We start from the raw sequence: 18189 nt of genomic DNA, 5'->3' as shown, positions 1-18189 counted from the left end.
CCCAAATTAATTATTTTTATTTTTGAAATTTACCAGTAGCTGCTGCATTTCCCACCCTCGGCTTATACTCGAGTCAATAAGTTTTCCCAGGTTTTTGTGTAAAATTAGCTGCCTCGGCTTATATTCGGATGGACTTATACTCGAGTATATACGGTATTAGGTGTTATTTTAAATGTTAATCTAATTAATTTAGGGGGAAGATAGAAAGGCATCATACTCTGATTAGTGATTTCAGGAGAAATTCTTTTTTTTTATTATAAGGAATGAGACAAAGGGATAATAAAGAATGGACAAAAGATACAAATATAATGACTCAAATTAAGAGGGATTAAATAAAATAGAATTAAGAAGAGTGAAATGTGTGGAGAAGCTAATATAGAAGATATAGAATGGTAAATAAAATAGGTAATGACATGTAAGATGAGCATGAATATAATTAAAGTCCATGTAGAGAGAAGTACCTGGGGCCAAGTTACTTTCCTAAAAGATTTTTTATATGTTTGTGTGTTGTGTGTTTATGTTTCTGGGAGAATTAATAAAACCTTGCAGAAGTATAGAATGAGAATAATGGTAACCAAGTCAGAAAGAAATAGATGAAATAATAATAGTGAAATTGAATAAGAGTAAAGAGAAGTAAAGAGAAATTGGATAAGAGGTATTTGTATGCTCATATGGAAATGGTTTAAAATAGAATTATATTGTATAAAATCAGGTTTTATTTGACTTGTAAAATTTATAATGGAAAAAGGTTTAAGTATGTAATGGTTAATGATGATTTGTTTGTCTTTAAAATTAATAAAATTTGTTTAAAAAAAAATCGGATTGATTTAATTTGGTTAACAATCAAGGCAGCCATTGCAAGTCTTTAAAGTGTTCTATGCACACTTGTAATCTGAATTTCCTAATTTAGTGTTCTCCATAAAATAATTGCAATTGTTGATAATGTTGGCTAACAAAAACTAATATTTTAAAATAAAGTTTATTTCAATTTTTGCTACCAAATGCCTAATTTTTGAGTACCATAGAGCAGCACAGCTCTTCTCTCACAGGAGTATGACAATGAGTCTTTATGGGATTATGCAGGGTTATCTACTGTCTATCCTCCACCCCCAAAGAAATGCCTCCTAAACTGGAAGTTAAATTGGAGAATATCTGTTTCCCCAAAGTCACCACCCAACATCCCCTCCTAGATGTGCTCTACAGCAGCGGTCACCAACTGGTGGGCCGTGGCCCACTGGTGGGCCTTGAGAAAATTTTGGTGGGCCGCAGAGAAATCTCACCCCCAGAGCACCCCCCCCCAAAGCAATTAATCCAGGCTGCGCAGAAACACAAGGGTACCGCATGGCCCGCGGGAACCCTCCCTGCCCACTCACTCCTTACCCGGCAAACTTGCCTGCTAAATTGCTATTTTTCCTTTTTTTCCCCCGACCATCAGCTGTTCTGCTGTGCCGGGAGATTTAAATTAGCTAGGAAACAGGAAATGGTTGGATTTCTTGCTTTCTACCTAGTCTTTAGATCTTCGGCTCTGCTTTTAAGCACAGCCGAACCTCCCTTAGGACTGAAGGTTCTATTATTCAGTGCAGACTTATGGCAAGCAAATTTGAGAGACTGAGCTAGCTGATGGCAGATAGATAGATCACTGAATGATTCTGCGAGCAATTCAATCTGCCTGCCTGCTTTGCCTGGTTTTGGGTAAAAGTTGCTCTTTTTTAAATACAAAATTCAGTATTTACATACATGGTGTGTTGTGAGTTAATTTTGTGAGTTTGCTTGTAAGCAAATTTTATGTGATAGACCGAGCTAGCTGATGGCAGATAGATTTCTGAATGAATCTGTGATTCTGTGAGCAGAATCCTGCCTGCTTTGCCTGATTTTGGATAAAAGTTGCTCTTTTTTAATAAAAAATTCAATATTTATATAAATATTTATATTATTTACATACAAGCCATACCCACACAGTCACATGACCACCAAGCCACACCCACAAATTAGGCCACACCCACAGAACCGGTTCGTGGTCTCTGGGATTTAAAATTATGAGTTTGGTGGTCCCTGAGGTCCAAAAGGTTGGTGACCCCTGCTCTACAGATTACTTGCCATGGGAAAGCAGAGGGAGAAAGCAGGCAACTAGAGCAGGGGTCCCCAACCACCGGGCCCCAGACTGGTACCGGTCCGTGGATCATTTTGTACCTGGCTGCAAAGAATGAATAATCGTGATTAAAATATATATAAAAATATGTTTTTGCTTCCGGGTGTCTTATTTTGAAAGACAACCACTTCCGCCCTTGCCTAACTTCCGTGCTTTACTCTTTGGCGCGTATTTATCCTGCATCAGCAATGCAAGCTAGCCCTCATAAAATGAGCCAGAAACAGAGTTCACTGGAGAGTTTTTTTGGAAAGGGTAAACGAGACAATGATGAGACAGCAGAAGGGTCACAGACTGCCTGGTGAGTTGATATTTTAGTGTAATAGTTCATGAAAGTGCCTAATATAAAATGTAATTGTTGCATTCAGATCACATACTAAATATAATGATTAAGGATTTTGTTATTGGAACCTTCACGCCCCTACCCAGTCCTTGAAAAAGTGTTTCTGCGTGAAACTGGTCCCTGGTACAAAAAAGGTTGGTGACCACTGAACTGGAGGACCTGAACAATGAGGTGTCCTACATCAAAACAATGAAAATATTATATTGTAGATTGGTGCAGAGGGGTTAATACGAAATTCAATTTATTGGGGGGGAATAGCATGGTTTGCTACAGCAATCTGTTTCAGCCCAATTGGCCTCTTGAAATTAAGTATTTTAGCTCATATAATCCACAACCAGAATAGCTGTTTTGATGTGGAATTAAGGGAGTTTAAAGATCAGCACACAAGTTATCAGGAATCTAATTGAAGCTCCCGTTTCAGAAAATTGTGTTATTTTTGTTTACTTATTTTTACCTTTCCTGGGCAATTTACAACTACACATAAGATAATACTTTTTTCCCTTATGCTTAATACTATAAATTATTTGCTGTCCTTAGGCACCTACAAAAATGATATCCAAATCCTTTCACTCTGATATAATTAATTGCCAAGCCCTATTGCACTTTAAAAAACAGCAAGTATATATACTTCCATGAACTTGTGTCCACTTCATTACATTTATCCTGCCATTTGAATTTGTTATTTATATAACAGACCACTGTTAATGAACAAGTAATTATTTTATACTCTAGTCAGGCTCTAGTCTAACTGAGCCTGACTGAGCCTGTTTGTTCACTTTAGATCTTAATTCCCTAAAGAGTTATCGCTTTGATCCATCTGGAAATATCCTGACTTGGAAGCCCTTTTTCTTAATCCCCAATATGTATGAATTCTATTTATTTATTTATTTATTTATTTATTTATTTATTTATTTATTTATTTATTTATTTATTTATTTTTATTTGTCAATTGCTTACAAGATAATAGGTATAAGTAAAAACATAGTTATGAATACATGGATACATATAAGAAAAATAAAAAAAATAAAAAAGAAACAATAGGACAGGGAGGCACATTGGTGCACTTATGCACAGACCTCTTAGGAAAGGGGTGAGGTCAATAGCAGACAGTCTAAGGTTAAAGTTTTTGGGGTTTGGAGAAAAAACCACAGAGTCAGGTAGAGTATTCCAAACATTGACCACTTTGTTGCTGAAGTCATATTTCCTGCAATCAAGTTTGGTTCGATTAACCTTGAGTTTGTATCTATTGTTTGCTCTTGTGTTGATAAGGTTGAAGCTGAAATGTTCATTGACAGGTAGGACATTGCAATGTATGATTTTATATACTATACTTAGATCGGACCGAAGGCGGCGTAGTTCTAGGTTTTCTAGGTCTAGAATTTTGAGTCTGGTAATTTAATAGTGAGGAAAATGCTCTGGGTCTGCTTATAAACTTTTATGATATAGAGACAGAGTTTGCTTATTGCCAGTGATTGAGCCTGCTGTTTCTAGTAGAGTTGAATTTTGTAGGCTTTGCCAAGAATTAAGGTCTATTCCAAAACAATTATATTTTGCAGGTTGTTGCCATTGTCAAACAAAAATGTTTATATCCCTTTAACATGGGGACAAGGTGGTGGGTTTCATTCTATAGATTAAGGAAAGCACCACAAAAATATTTGGTGAGTGACCTAATGCTAAAAAGTTTTTAGTGCCTTTATGTTATCTATATATCCACAGCCTGTGTTAGTGATGCATTTTGCTCCTTTTTTATTATAAATATTACATTGTTCTGCGTGATTCAGTGCTTCATGTCCTTTCAGCAGTATTTCATGGGTTTTAAAAATGTTAGTTTTAGCATTTTAAAAATGTTAGTTTTAAAAATGTTACTTTCTTAGTTAGTGTCAGTAAGGCTGCTGAGGAAAGAGCAAGGGCTTTGTGGAATCCCATTCCTTTCCTCCTAAGCCTCCAAGCACATTAAGATTTACAAACCTTAAAATAGCTGCCCTTTTCACTGGTTGTTTTAGTCCTTATCAGTTATGGTTTAAACACGCCAACACAACTGGTGTTCCAGGTCTGACCTTTCTAAATGAATAATCCTTAGTGATCAGCTTTTGTTTATCTCTGTCAGTACACGAGCAGAAAAAGCTTCGTTCAAGGAGATCCAAGAAGCTCTTCGGAAACATTCACCAAGCCAGAGCAGCCAACGGATTCCACTGTCGTTGGGGGCCCGTTCCCACCAGCGAGCAGATGCAACGCTGGTCCTCCCAAAAATAGTTGTGCGTAACTTGAAGGCAGGTCCGGAAAAATCTGAACACCCTACCATAATTCTAACTTGATGCCCATGGCGCAAGATTTGTATTCGCAGGCTGCACGGTTATGAAATGTCTCTCCTCCCTCCCCTTCCCAAATCTCACCGGAGTGGCGGGATTTCCCCACCTCGAAGGTGCTCGACCGGTCTCCTTCAAGTTTTGCAGCTGCAGCTGTCACCCGATAGAAGTCAGGCAAGTCTGTCGCTGTGGCTCCTGTGGCTCTGCCAAAGCAGCGCGAGAGATTAAGAAACGGCAGGTTTAGCTCGTCTCCCTCCATCTGAAAATCCGGCAGAAGACGCGCCGGGGAAACCCGGAGGAAAAGCTCCACCTACTTGGTGATGTCACTGAAGAGTTTCCCTATTCGGAGGATCTAGTTTAGCTCTCGAAAACAACCCCTAGTACAGTATTAGATGAGAAATTACAGCAATTGACTCGCTCGGGCTGTTAAACTAAAAGAGAAGAAAGCTCCGATGGATATCAGCATCCCCTCCCCCCCAAAAAAAAACACCCCATTCTGAGGATTTCCCCAAACGTCCTCTCCAAGAAGCTCCTGGATCGTCCACTTTGGGATTACATTCCTTATCTTTTTGGAAACTTCGTAGTTTCTGCTGCTGCCACCTATCTTCTAAGGACCTGACACATGTTATAACAAATAAATGCTCTGTCTTACATATTGGCAAAAAAAAATAGAAAATAAAATACAAGCTGAATAGTCAAGATCTTGTTGATGACCCAAGCTCTGTAAAGGACCTTGGAATACTCACCTCTAATGATCTAAGTGCTAGAGCCCACTGCAACTACATAGCCAAAAAGGCATTAAGAGTTGTTAACCTAATCCTACGTAACTTTTTCTCTGGTAATATTACACTACTAACTAGAGCGTACAAAACATTTGATAGACCAAAACTTGAATATAGCTCATCAGTCTGGAACCCACATTACATATCTGATATTAACACAGTAGAGAAAGTCCAGAAATATTTCACAAGAAGAGTTCTCCACTCCTCTACTCGTTGCAGAATATCTTATGCCACCAGACTTGAAATTCTAGACCTAGAAAACCTACAACTACGACGCCTTCGGTCCAATCTAAGTATAGTATATAAAATCATACATTGCAATGTCCTACCTGTCAATGAATACTTCAGCTTCAACCGTAACAACACAAGAGCAAACAATAGATACAAACTCAAGGTTAATCGCACCAAACTTGATTGCAGGAAATACGACTTCAGCAACAGAGTAGTCAATGTCTGAAATACTCTACCTGACTGTGGTTTTTTCCCCAAACCCCAAAAACTTTAACCTTAGACTGTCTGCTATTGACCTCACCCCTTTCCTAAGAGGTCTGTAGGGGGCGTGCATAAGTGCACCAACGTGCCTACTGTCCCTGTCCTATTGTTTCTTTTATTTTTCTTATATGTACCCATTTCATGTATTCATAACTATGTTTATACTTATACCTGTTATCTTATAATCACTTGACAAATAAATAAATAATAAAAAATATGGTTTGCTCCACCCTTTAATTGCACTTCCAATGTGGAAAATGTTTGTGCAAATACACACACACACACACACACACACACGTGTGTGTGTGTGTATGTATTGTTGTTGTAAGTTATGAAGTTGTGTCCGACCCTATGGACAACCTTCCTCCAGGCCTTCCTGTCCTCTACCATCCCCATTAATCTCACACCAACTGTTTCATGACTCCATCCAGCCACCTGTGTGTGTGTGTGTGTGTGTGTGTGTGTAAAAGTCAGAAAGGCCTGGAGGAACGTCCATGGGGTCAGACATGACTTCACGATTTATAACAACAATGTGTGTGTGTGTGTGTGTGTGTGTGGTGTCATAGAATAGATTACTTAATAAAAAGTGTCCAGAAAAGAGACCTGAAACAAGATGGAGCAATGACATCAGCAAGTATTGGGGGCCCAATTGGCAAAGGAAAGCTCAAGACTGCATTAGTAAGGCACATATTATTATTTATTTATTGTGCAAACTTAATGCTACAAGCAAGACAAAAAGTTATAAATGCTAACTGCAGTGCACAATTCATGTTTCCAATCAAAATTGGTGTCCTTATGCACTAGAAAAAACCTTCCAGGAATGTCTAGTTAGTTGGGCCAAGGACCCCTGCCTTGAAGGAACTATAATCCTTCTAGGAACTCTGCCCCCAATCTAGTAATAACAAAGGAAAATTATATTAAAAAGTACTCAAGGATTATCTTGCAGGCTAAGATTTTCTTGTACTTTGCTGTTTGCTGAGCTGTAGCAAAACAATGGTAGAGTAGCAAGATGTTATCTGCATAAGATAATATTGTCAGAGCCAAGTCATTCTTTTTATTAGTCAAAGCAATAGGTATACATTTGTCAAGACTTATCAGGTATTTCTTTAAACTTTTCCTAATAAAGGAATCCGGTAAATCTTTAGGATCATCAAATCTTGTGATACCTCTTGTTGTTCAGGCTAGGAACAAAGGCCATTAATCCATCCTAGACACCTGACTCAATCTTTCCCCACTTTCTTCTTTTTTTGTGTCTCCCCCCCCCCCCTTTTCCTGCTTTCTACTCATTTTTTTCCAAAATAGGATTACCTGTTTTATTAATATTTTATAAAAAGGAAACCCTACCTCTCTTGTTTTGCCAGCCCATGCTCTCCTCTTATCTTTTTTTAATCTTTTCCCATAGCTGAAATCATTCAGAAGAACTGCCCAGACTTGAGCTATTCTCCTGACTTGCCAACATTTTGCTTATCTTGGAGAAAAACGTCTCATACTTTTGAACCCAGAATTTTTCCTCACCTCTGAAATTAGACTTGAGTCCAGCTAATGTGACCTTCATGCAGGCAGCTGCTTGTCTCATTCATTCATCAGATTCTGAACAGCTGCATCCAGAATTAGGCAAAGAAAGCACCATTTTATCTTGTCTCCAGCTCCGTGATTTTAAGAATTCAAAGAGCATGAGCAGAACAATGTTGATAGGAACCCTCTATCTTCCCTGCCTTCTGACTATTGGAGTCCATCTAACATGACTTTCAAGAACCAGAACTCTGATGAAGCAGCAAAGACATGATTCCTTTCTTTTCCCTCTCTATTTTCAGTTCAAAACATTGTCTCTGCTTATTTCTCCAGAGCTGAAAATGTCAGACGTGCCTCAATCTGATACCTTATGAAAGAAAGACCCTGGACTCCATTTGGGTGAAATGATATTCTTTTACTAGAAGATGCTGGCTGTAGTAAAATCAGGCTAGAACTAAAATTCTCGTACGAAAACATATAGGCTTCTCCCTTCAATCTGATCATCTCACCTTGACCAGTCCACTTTCAGCCAATGGATGGATGCCTGTTTTGGGAATGTTCAGTTTTTGGAGCAATCTGCAATCCATTCCCAAGAATCTCTGGCCTCTTAGTATTCTTGAAGACTGACATGAACTGGATCAAAGTATCTCTAGTCTTCTCCACGGTCATTCCCCCCTCCCAATTTCCCAGCACTAGCCTGACACATGTTTATCACCCATTTGGTCCCTCGCTTCCTCCCCCCTCCCCCACTGGCTATTGATGGGAGGATGACGATAAGGCTTGGAGCCAAAGATGGCAGAATTGACAAAGAAGATAATCACTTTTTAAAACTTCCTCTTTCTCCTGCCATTCTATGATCTCCTTGCTTTATCTTACAGAATCCGGTCTTTCTCTTTCTGAATTAAATGTGTTACTATAGATTATTATCGCCTCTTATTTAATTGCTTCATATGTCAACTTTAAATATTGATAGTTCTGCCCTTCCTTCCCTCTCTAGGAGATCTTGCAGCTCAGATCACAGAAACATAGGTGCCCAATTAGTAAAAAGAAAGAAAAAAGAAAAACCTTAAGAAAGTACAGTGTTCTGGATAGCTCACAAGACAGTGGTAATTTACTACAAATGAAGGGCTCCCTGCCAGTATCTCCAAAAAGATATTACAAGTTTCAAATTAGAGATCACAGGAAATTGTTTTACCTTAAAATTTCACATCTTCAGCCTCTTTTGGATAAAGATTGGATTTACATCTGATTTCCTAACATGTACTGAAAATAAAGAATGTGGGATAGCACAATATAGCAAACTAGAATTTAAAAATATAGCATAAATTATTGGTTAGATAATTTCTATTTCTAGATAAATAGGCATTTTGGTGGGGAGCAAAAATTCCTGCTTCTCTAGCATCTTTGGAAATTTAAGTACTAATCAGGGGACTAATGGGGAATAGAAGTCTACTCCTTACTAGCTATTCTGTGAAACTCTGCCCTTTTCTTTTAAAGAACTGGACTTTCTCCAACAAAATAAGGAGCTAACTTGACAATTTGCCTGACAGTTGTATCTCACTCAGGAATGAGGTCTGCCTGCAGGCTGGCAGCAAGGTTAAATTCACAAAAGCCTTAAAACCACATTCTTTCCAGCTTTCCATACAAACCACTGTCCATTTAGCAATCTGTCCAAGGTTGATTATGCCAAGTACTTTTGAAATGAAGAAACTCAGAGTCTGGATCCCAAGGCAGACAGCTCCCCATCCCAATGTTACTCAACAGTTGAAGAGCTAGTGGCTAGATATGAGATGTTGTTCTGATGGCCAGAGACTACACACACAAATCAGTCTGGGGAGAAAGGATAGCAACAAAAATAGCTCAGGAGGCTCTCTTGAACAAGTGGGAAGAAGCAGTGCCAGGAAGTTTCCTCAGCATCAGAACTGGATTACAAAATTCCAAAGGACAACTAGATGATACCAGTAGCACAGACAAACAGGTAGTTTTCTGTCTCTCTTTGCTGCCATCTAGGGGTATTGCTGGAGGTCTTGGTGCTCCCTGACCTTGATTGTTTTCTTGCAGATGTTTCATTACCAAACTAGGTAACATCATCAGTGCATAGAGAGCAGCAAGGACCCAACAGTTCAATCCTGAGCTACATTATTCTGTTCTAGGGGTTCCCTAGTCAGCATTTGTTCCTATGCCTTGAAAAAAAGACAACTGCCTGGGTTAGTCCACGTGGAATGTTTTTTACAAAGTTTTTCAAAAATGGTTTGCTATTGTCTTCTTCTTTCCAGGACTGAGAGAAACTGCCCCAAGGTCATCCACCTAGTTTCATGCTTCAAGGAGAACTAGAATTCTGTCTTCTGGTTTCTAACCTGGGTCTTGTTGGTAGCAAGTAACCAGGAGTCTGGTAGCCTCTTTTCCAGTTACTGTAACACATATTATTAGAAAAGGCATATACTTTTACAATTCCATTTGATCTGATAAAGTGAGCTTACAAAAGTCGATGGCTTTCATTAAAACATATCATCATAGTTGGGAAAAGGGCTATCAGTTATCAGCTTTCTCCGAGGTTCATAATAGCAATAGTAATAGCACTTAGACTTATACACTGCTTCACAGTGCTTTACAGCCCTTTCTAAGCGGTTTTCAGAGTCGGCATATTTCAGAGTTAGCATATTGCCAACAATCTGGATCCTCATTTTACCAACCTCGGAAGGATGGAAGGCTGAGTCAACTTTGAGCCTGGTGGGATTCAATCTGCCAAACTGCAGGCAGCTGACTGCAGCTGAAGTAGCTTGCAGTACTGCACTCTAACCCACTGTACCACCCAGGCAACCTGCCTGCTTGAGGCAGATCAGAGTCTGTTTCTCAAAAGAGAAACATGTGCCAGCCTTTCCAAGGATCTCCCCTCAAGAGGAGTTGGATTCAAACACCTATCTATCTTCCCACAGAAGTACTGGCTGAGAAACATAGGCGTTGGAGTCTAAGATGTCTGAGGGACATGAGATTGAGGGAGGCTGACGGACACAAAAGGCTTAGCTTGAGACACTGAGCTTGAGGCAGGCTTATGGAGGCATCCTTCTTAGAGGAGGTTTGATTTCACAGGCTCCTCCCACATCTGCAAATATTGTGAGGGGAGAGGGGGAAGGGAAGGATTTCTCCTCAGGGCAGAATCAGTTTGGCCTTTTTCAAAACAGGGCAGAAAGTCAAAGAAGGTAAACCATAAATTTTCCTCCAACATAAATCTATGGATGTGTTTGTGTGGGTATCTACACACACACACACACACACACACACACACACACAAATGGAAGGAGAGATAGAAATTGAACAAGATGATTTTTCTGTGGAGCTCTCTCCTCTTCAGAGTCTATCTGAATTTTATGTTACTTTATTTTATTTTATTTTAATTTTAACTCTTATGGTAAAGCAGTTCATTAGAGCCAGTTTGGTGTAATGACTGAAGGCATCAGGCTTGAATCAGGAGGCCTTGAGTTCTAATCCTGCTTGAGACATAAAATCAGCTGGCTGACTTTGGGCCAGTCACTCTCTCTCTCTCTCTCTCTCTCTCTCTCTCTCTCTCTCTCTCTCTCTCTCTCGGCCTTAGGAAAGAGGAACTATTTACCCTTGTGAAAAATCTTGGCAAGAAAACTGCAGCAACCAGTCCAGGCAATTGCCAGGAATTATGTCTCAGAAAGTGCACGCATGCACGTGCAAACACACACACACACACACACACACAAAGCTTATAAAATATGAATTTGTAACATATTCTTCAGAATTTACAGATAGGTCTCACTTAGTGACTACAATTAGAGCTGGCAATACAGTAATTAAGTGAAGCAGTTGCCAAGTGAAACTGTTACTGTGCTTATAATCTTACTTCAGCTTTCCTTTGCTTTACATACTTGTAAAGGTCGAAAATGCAAGTATTGGTTGTAAAGCTATTTTTTCATCACTGCCATAATTGTGAATGGTTGCTAAACAAGGCAGTCACTAAATGAGGACTACCTGCATTATCAGTACTCCAAGTAGAAAATAGAAAATGTGTTTTTTTTAAAGACATGATATCTTTAAGAAAATGGAGAGCAGTATTTAACGGTAGTCTGAAAGTTAGTGGTTGCCCAGTTTGATGACTGAGGAAGTGTTAAATAGATATTTCCCATGCCTTTGAGTTTTAAGATCTATCAATTCCATCCCACTAGCTATTCACTAAGATACTTTATGTTGTTATTTTCAAATTCTGAAGAAGCAAATCTGGGGGCTACTATTTGCCTCTCAGCATAACTTTCCCTTACATTGGCATCCATTCACATACCTCTATTTTGTTTCTTATTACAACACTGGAATATACAGGATCTGATGTCTTTAGGAAAATGATGGAGACTTACTGCTACAAATTGGTCATTGGAAATCAATTTGAGAATTCATAATCTTAACTGCTCATTTTGTCAATTTCAGCAATTCTAAGAGCAGCCCTTTGTGTCTATGGATGGGTGAATGGATTTTGGCAAGTGCACATGTGGAAACCTTGTCATAGAAATAAAGATGACTGCTATCAAAATATTGAAGCAATTTCTCAGAGAGTAATGGAAAATATCACAATTATAGAAAATCCTTTCATGTGAAATGGATTTTCTATTTTGTAAAGCTCAGCATGTGTCCAGAAACTATTGAATTGTGTTCAATGTATTTGATATCAGGTTATATTTAAACTACATTAAAAGGATTATACAAAATTTTATCAATTATTTTTGGCTTTCGCAGAAAGTTGATACAATAGCATGATTAACAAAAAATGTGGATTAACTGCCTTCTGATGACATAACTTTTCTCCATCCTTAAAGGCTATTATGTCTACTGAAGAATTTCAATTCCAAGAGTCAGAGCAAGAACAAGATAAATCAAACAGTCTATTCTTCACTAATTCAGAAAGAAATGAATTAAGTGATAATCCATTAAGGTATGATTTTTAAAAGTATTGTGAAACTTTAAAATTTTCTAAAAGTCAAATGTGAATCCAAAATGGGTATCATGACCCATACTATCTATGAACAGATTTCCCCCCAAAAGAGGTTGATTTTTAGCATAACATTTACTCAAATCTACAGTCTTGCATCTATGAGGAAATAATGTAATAGTAATAGTAGCTACTAACACATAAAGTATCATTGATGATGCAAGTTTGTGCCCAGTGCAACTAAAATGACATTTTAGAGATGATGTGCTTGCTGTCTTATATTGATCTTGTTAATATATGTTAATGTGTTGTTTGAATAACAATCTAAACCATAGTCTGGTTTACAATTTACAATGGTTAGTTTCACATAATCAATTTATGCCGCAAACTGACTATATTATAGATTAGTATGATATATGAATGCAGTTGGAATAACTATTCTTATGCAATTTTGTCTCTTTGGGCAATAGCATTCTATAAGATAGATGTCTTTCCAAATCCTCCTGACAATTTAAGTAAATGAAGATCTGCTGCAGTCTACCCCCCTACCCTCGTTTGCTATGTGAATAAAAATAGGATAAAGACTAAATAGTACCCTATGTTTTTTGGATAAAGCTAGAAAGATGAATAAAAGAGCAAACATAGGATCAAATGAGTTATTATCATAAATAAAAGTAGCATTCTAGAATGGAAAGTTAAAATTTTTTAAAATAATAGATTGAGAGAATTGGTCATGTTTTTCTTTCCGTATCGTGAGGACAAGAATGTCCTTAAAATGATTCCCCTTTTTAATGTGATATGACTACGTAAATCTAGTGGACAGTATAAAATCAAATAAATTAGCTACATTTATGCCTGATGGAATGTAGCTCTACTTAATTCAAAGGTAACATATACTGAGGTAGGCTCTAGAAAAACAGATGAAAGTAAGCAAAAGTGATAATGGAAAGAAATAATTTATGACATTTAAAAATTGATTTGCTGTATTGGGGCAGTAGAGATCAGGAGTGTTAAACTCAAGGCCTGTGGGCCAGATTTGGCCCGCAGGGTGCTTAAATCTGGCCTGCGGGGCTGGCCTGGAAATAGCAAAGGACTGGCCTGTGGTGCTTCTGGCAGCCAAAATGGGGTCCCCGTTTTTGGCTTGGACAGACTCCTGCAGCACTTTGCCGGCCAAAACGGGGCCCAGAGTACTAGAGGCCGTCCAGACCGAAAATGGGCTGCCAGCCCCTCCCCGCCCCCCAATCCAGTTTTGGCTGATCCGACAATGCTGATCCGGCCCTCGAAGAAATCCACATTGACACCTCTGGTATAGATATTTTGTTAATTAAAAAACCTGAAGAAGTAACATGAAAATTATATGAAATACTATTCTCTGCAATCCATTGACTTCCATTGTTTGAATATGGTAAAGTGAGATGGTAGTCAAACCAAATTTTCTTGGACTAGATCTGACATGTGAGTTGCATAGATTCAAAAAACTCCATAATTATTGTAATTTGCACACTTCATTATGAAATAATTTTACTTGTGATAGAATTAGTTCTACCATATCCCTATGCACAGAAACTATTAATTTTATACCGTGAGACATTTCATTTTTTATTTTTCTGAAAATACAGGAAAGATTCTCCAAAAACACTTCTTCCCAATGCAAATGTAAGCGGAGGAAGGCCAGATAGCAAAGCCTCAAATTACTTTATAGCCCTAGATTCAACTATTGAAAGTCTTCAGGAAAGAACACAGCAACTAATTGATAAGATTAATGAGAATAGGAAGAAAGACCATGTACTCATGAACAACTTCAGGGAAAGTCTTCTGATGAAGGTAAAACAGGAACAAATCTGGTGGTGAATACATTCAGAAGTTTTGAGAAATAGGAAATAATTATTAAACTTAATTTTCCAAATTATCCCAAAGAACTAATTCTTATGAGAGCATCGTTTTTCAAATACTCCGAAAAAGGTAACTAAATTCACCATGAATGTATGGCTGTACTTTCTACTCCTTTCCTAATCTTTGTTTGTAATTCATTTTCTTCATTATCTTTCTGCTTTTAATCAAAATGATGACAGTGCCATGACAACATGACTAAACTTAAAAAATATAAGCATGATCTAATTTGATTAGAACATGAAGAGGAAATCATTAGGAAATTCTCTGGCTGTAGATTAGACTGGAAACGTCTTTTTTTTAAAGTCATATAAACATTTTCATATTCTAAATAGCTACTTTGACTTTGGATAAGCTGTTCCAATCTAATTAAGTCATTTCTAAGTTGTTCTGGTATTCCCAAGTTTGAAGCATCTCTTTTGAACTTGGAACATTCTGGAACTATTGGCAAGGTCAGAATTATTCTTTCCAATTGAAACAACTGAATTCAAAATGTTTATGCTTTTTTTTAAAAAAAACCTAACAGAAATTAATAATAACTACTTCTGTATTTTTGCAAAGAAAGCAACCTGAACTCCTCACCTAAGAATCAAGCTAAATTTGAGGGTATTTTGGACAGCAAGAAGTATTACCTATTTTATGTTTTACCTATTCCTGGAATACTTTTAGCTATTGTCACTCATTATTTCATTTGGTGCATTTCTTCTATTTTTCACCATTTTCTTCAAATATCAGTTACATATTTTGATATTTTTCTTTAATGTGTATTATCTTAGAGGCAAGCTGGAGCAAAAATACATATGTAAGAAATTAAAATATAGGCTTTTCAAGTATTCAGACAGAATATTAAATCAATAGTATTTAGCTCGATTACCAAATATATATTAAAGGAGTTTGCTTTTTTGTTTTGATGTAATATTTCCTGTGAAAAGAACTTTAAGCACAGCAAATCTATTTTTCTAATATTTTTATTATTTTTAACTTCTAAGCCTTATGTACTTCTTACATAGATACTACTTTTATATGTATTTCCATAGAGTTATAAACTTCAATAGGATATTACCGTATATACTCGAGTATAAGTCGACCCGAATATAAGCCGAGGCACCTAATTTAAATGATTTTAAATCTGGTTTCCCTTTTTTTTTTTTTTTCTGGACACACCCATTTAAGGGAATTGTATATAAGTGAGACCCAAATGGGTGAGGTGCTTCTTATACAGTAATTGTTATATATATGTATTCGGGTTGAATTCTTCAGAAAGATTTAAACTGGTTTCCTATAAGGTAATATTAAACCCGTGCTTTTTTTTTTTTTTTATTTTTAAACTTTAATTTTATGATTCAATAAAGTTGGCCTTTGCTAAGAAATAATTATTCAATTTAAGTAACTTTATATATGAATTCTATATCTCACCTTTCCACTGAACATAATACAATATGCAGCAATATAGTAAAACATTTAAAATTCAATAATCAAAAATAAAAATATGTAAATAATAAATAGCAGTGTTCTCCTGGAATATCCTGGAAAATATAATCAATTAGCAGATTCATGAGCATCTAGAAATGAGCAAGGCAATTTCCAGAAGCCAGCATGGGTTTGTTAAAAACAGATCATGCCAGACAAATCTTATTTCCTTCAGTGACTAAATTAGTGGTTCAGTGAAATTCTGTGGACATAGTTTACTTAGATTTCAATTAGATTAACTGAAAGTAGACCCCAGCTTACTTCTTAGTAAAATATAACTATGTGGGATATAAAGGACTACCAGTAGGATTTGCAGTCCTACCACACTCAGCATGTAGTCTTCAATGGAACTACATCTGCATGGATGGAAGCATACAATGGGCTACCTCAAGGTTCTGTCTTATGCCCAGTACTCTTTAACATCTTCATAAATGATCTAGATGCGGGGATAGAAGGGAACTCATCAAATTTGGAGATGACACTAAGTTGGATAGAATAGCTAACTCTGAACTCAAGATTCAGAAGGATCTTGGCAGATTTGAACACTGAGCTCTTTCCAACAAAATGAATTTTAATGGTGAAAAAAGTAAAGTCCTATACTTTGGCAAGAAAAACCAAATGCACAAGTATAGAATAAGTGGTACCTGGCTCAATAGTAACAACTGTGAGAGGGATCTAGATGCCCTAGTGGACCATCACTTAGGTATTGGCCAGTAGCTTGCTAAAGCTGCCAAAAAAGCCAATGCAGGCCCAGGTTGCATCAACAGAGGAATAATATCAAGATAATGTGAAATGATAGAACTGCTTTATACTGTATTAGTGAGACCACATTTAGAATACTGTGTTCAATTCTGGTCACAACAATACAAAAAGAATGTTGATACCTTGAAAGAATGCAGAAAGAGCAACAAAGATAAGGGATCTGGAGGCTAAACCATATGATGAACAGTTGAGAGAACTAGGTATCTCTAGTTTAATGAAGAGGACGTAGGGGTGACATAATAGCAGTCTTCCAATACTTGAGGGGCTGTCACAGAGAAAAGGGGTTCAACCTATTTTCCAAAGCACCTGAGGACAGAACAGGGAATAACAGGAAGATCATTTAAAAGAGATCCAATCTAGAATTAACGAGAAATTGCCTCCCAATGGAAACAATTAATCAGTGGAATGGCTTGCCTCCAGAAATTCTGGGTTTTCAAGAATGGAATAGGGAGTTGGACTAGAAGATCTCCAAGAATCCTTCCAACTCTGTTATTGTTATCTTATATTATTCTTTATTAAAGTATAGCTGAACATTCCAATATAAGCAGCAAAAATACATTACAATAGTGGGAAAAGCAGAAGAGCTGCAAGGGAAATTATATGCTCACTACAATATCAACCTGGATTTAATAACTGTTGGGCTGTGTACACATCACAAAGGAATCAGAAAATGACACTTCATCTTTGGCCTAAGCAATTTCACCTCTCCTTGGGCAGTCTTGGCTTCCCAGTAGTCATCATATTGGTGCCGAACTTAGTACAAATACACGATTGTCATATTATACTACAGCCCACAACTTCCAAGTCAAGCAATCTACCAGCTTTCTGAATATTTGAACAACCCAGTTGTTCCTGTTTGCTATACTCTATTACTTCGCCAGATTTTTGACTACTCTATGAACAGTTACTCATATTATCATTTATTGTAAGTGGACACATTTATTACTATTTAGAATCAAAAGTAGGCAAAGAAATGTGCCAAGTTCAGTTTAACTGTTTCTTTTTTTCCCCAAAGGTTTCAAGCTTGGCAGAAAAATTGGAGGAAAGTGTATTTCCTGTTTATGACCATAATAACAAGCTTATTCAGGATAAGCTGCAAGAGCTTTCTGAGATCATGGAGAAGATCAGACAGATTGAAAATGAACTCAAGCAGGTTTGTCATACCGTGGAGATGATGTATAAAGACCTGTGTGGTCAACCTGAACTGTAATCTCATGGAGAAAAAATAAAGGAGGGGGAAATAATACAGTAAGAAAGAAAGAATATATAAAACAAATAAATAAATATATCTGTGTACCAGTAAGTAGTAATTTGGCTTCTTTGAATTGCAAAATGGCATCCAAATCTATTCTGTTCATAGGTAAGTTTATTTTCATGCACTCTTTTGGTTCTTCATTACTCATTTGCAAATGAGTCACTTTCTAGTTCATAATGTCAATAAAATTAATTACATTAATATACAGTAATTTACTTTCTTTTCAAAACATTTGAACTATTATCAGTATTTACAGAGGTATACAATCAATAAATACCCTAGCAAG

At 37.1% G+C, this 18189-nt stretch overlaps 1 protein-coding gene across 3 annotated transcripts; it reads left to right on the top strand.

Moving 5' to 3' along the window:
* The first annotated feature begins 2355 nt into the window (after positions 1 to 2355).
* On the top strand, positions 2356 to 17887 carry SYCE2 (synaptonemal complex central element protein 2). Of its 3 annotated transcripts, XM_087957028.1 has the most exons (4): positions 2356 to 2447; positions 12414 to 12529; positions 14146 to 14350; positions 17664 to 17887. In XM_087957028.1, the coding sequence occupies exons 2-4, from the start codon at positions 12420 to 12422 to the stop codon at positions 17856 to 17858; spliced, it is 510 nt and encodes a 169-aa protein (XP_087813154.1). In that variant the 5' UTR covers positions 2356 to 2447; positions 12414 to 12419; the 3' UTR covers positions 17859 to 17887. The 3 variants fall into 3 exon arrangements, 2 of the variants coding, with proteins under 2 accessions (XP_087813154.1, XP_026535323.2); XM_026679538.2 differs by lacking the exon at positions 2356 to 2447 and having other exon boundaries at positions 12353 to 12529; XR_015747890.1 differs by lacking the exons at positions 2356 to 2447; positions 14146 to 14350 and having other exon boundaries at positions 12436 to 12529; positions 17664 to 17756.
* The last annotated feature ends 302 nt before the right edge of the window (positions 17888 to 18189 follow it).

The sequence above is a fragment of the Notechis scutatus genome, chromosome 2, assembly GCF_049901735.1.
Source record: "Notechis scutatus isolate UNSWTSFEM ecotype Mainland chromosome 2, rNotScu1.2, whole genome shotgun sequence".
In the NCBI taxonomy this organism is placed as follows: domain Eukaryota; kingdom Metazoa; phylum Chordata; class Lepidosauria; order Squamata; family Elapidae; genus Notechis; species Notechis scutatus.
Note: the sequence above shows the minus strand (reverse complement) of the source record. Positions and strands in the feature narration are given on the sequence as shown.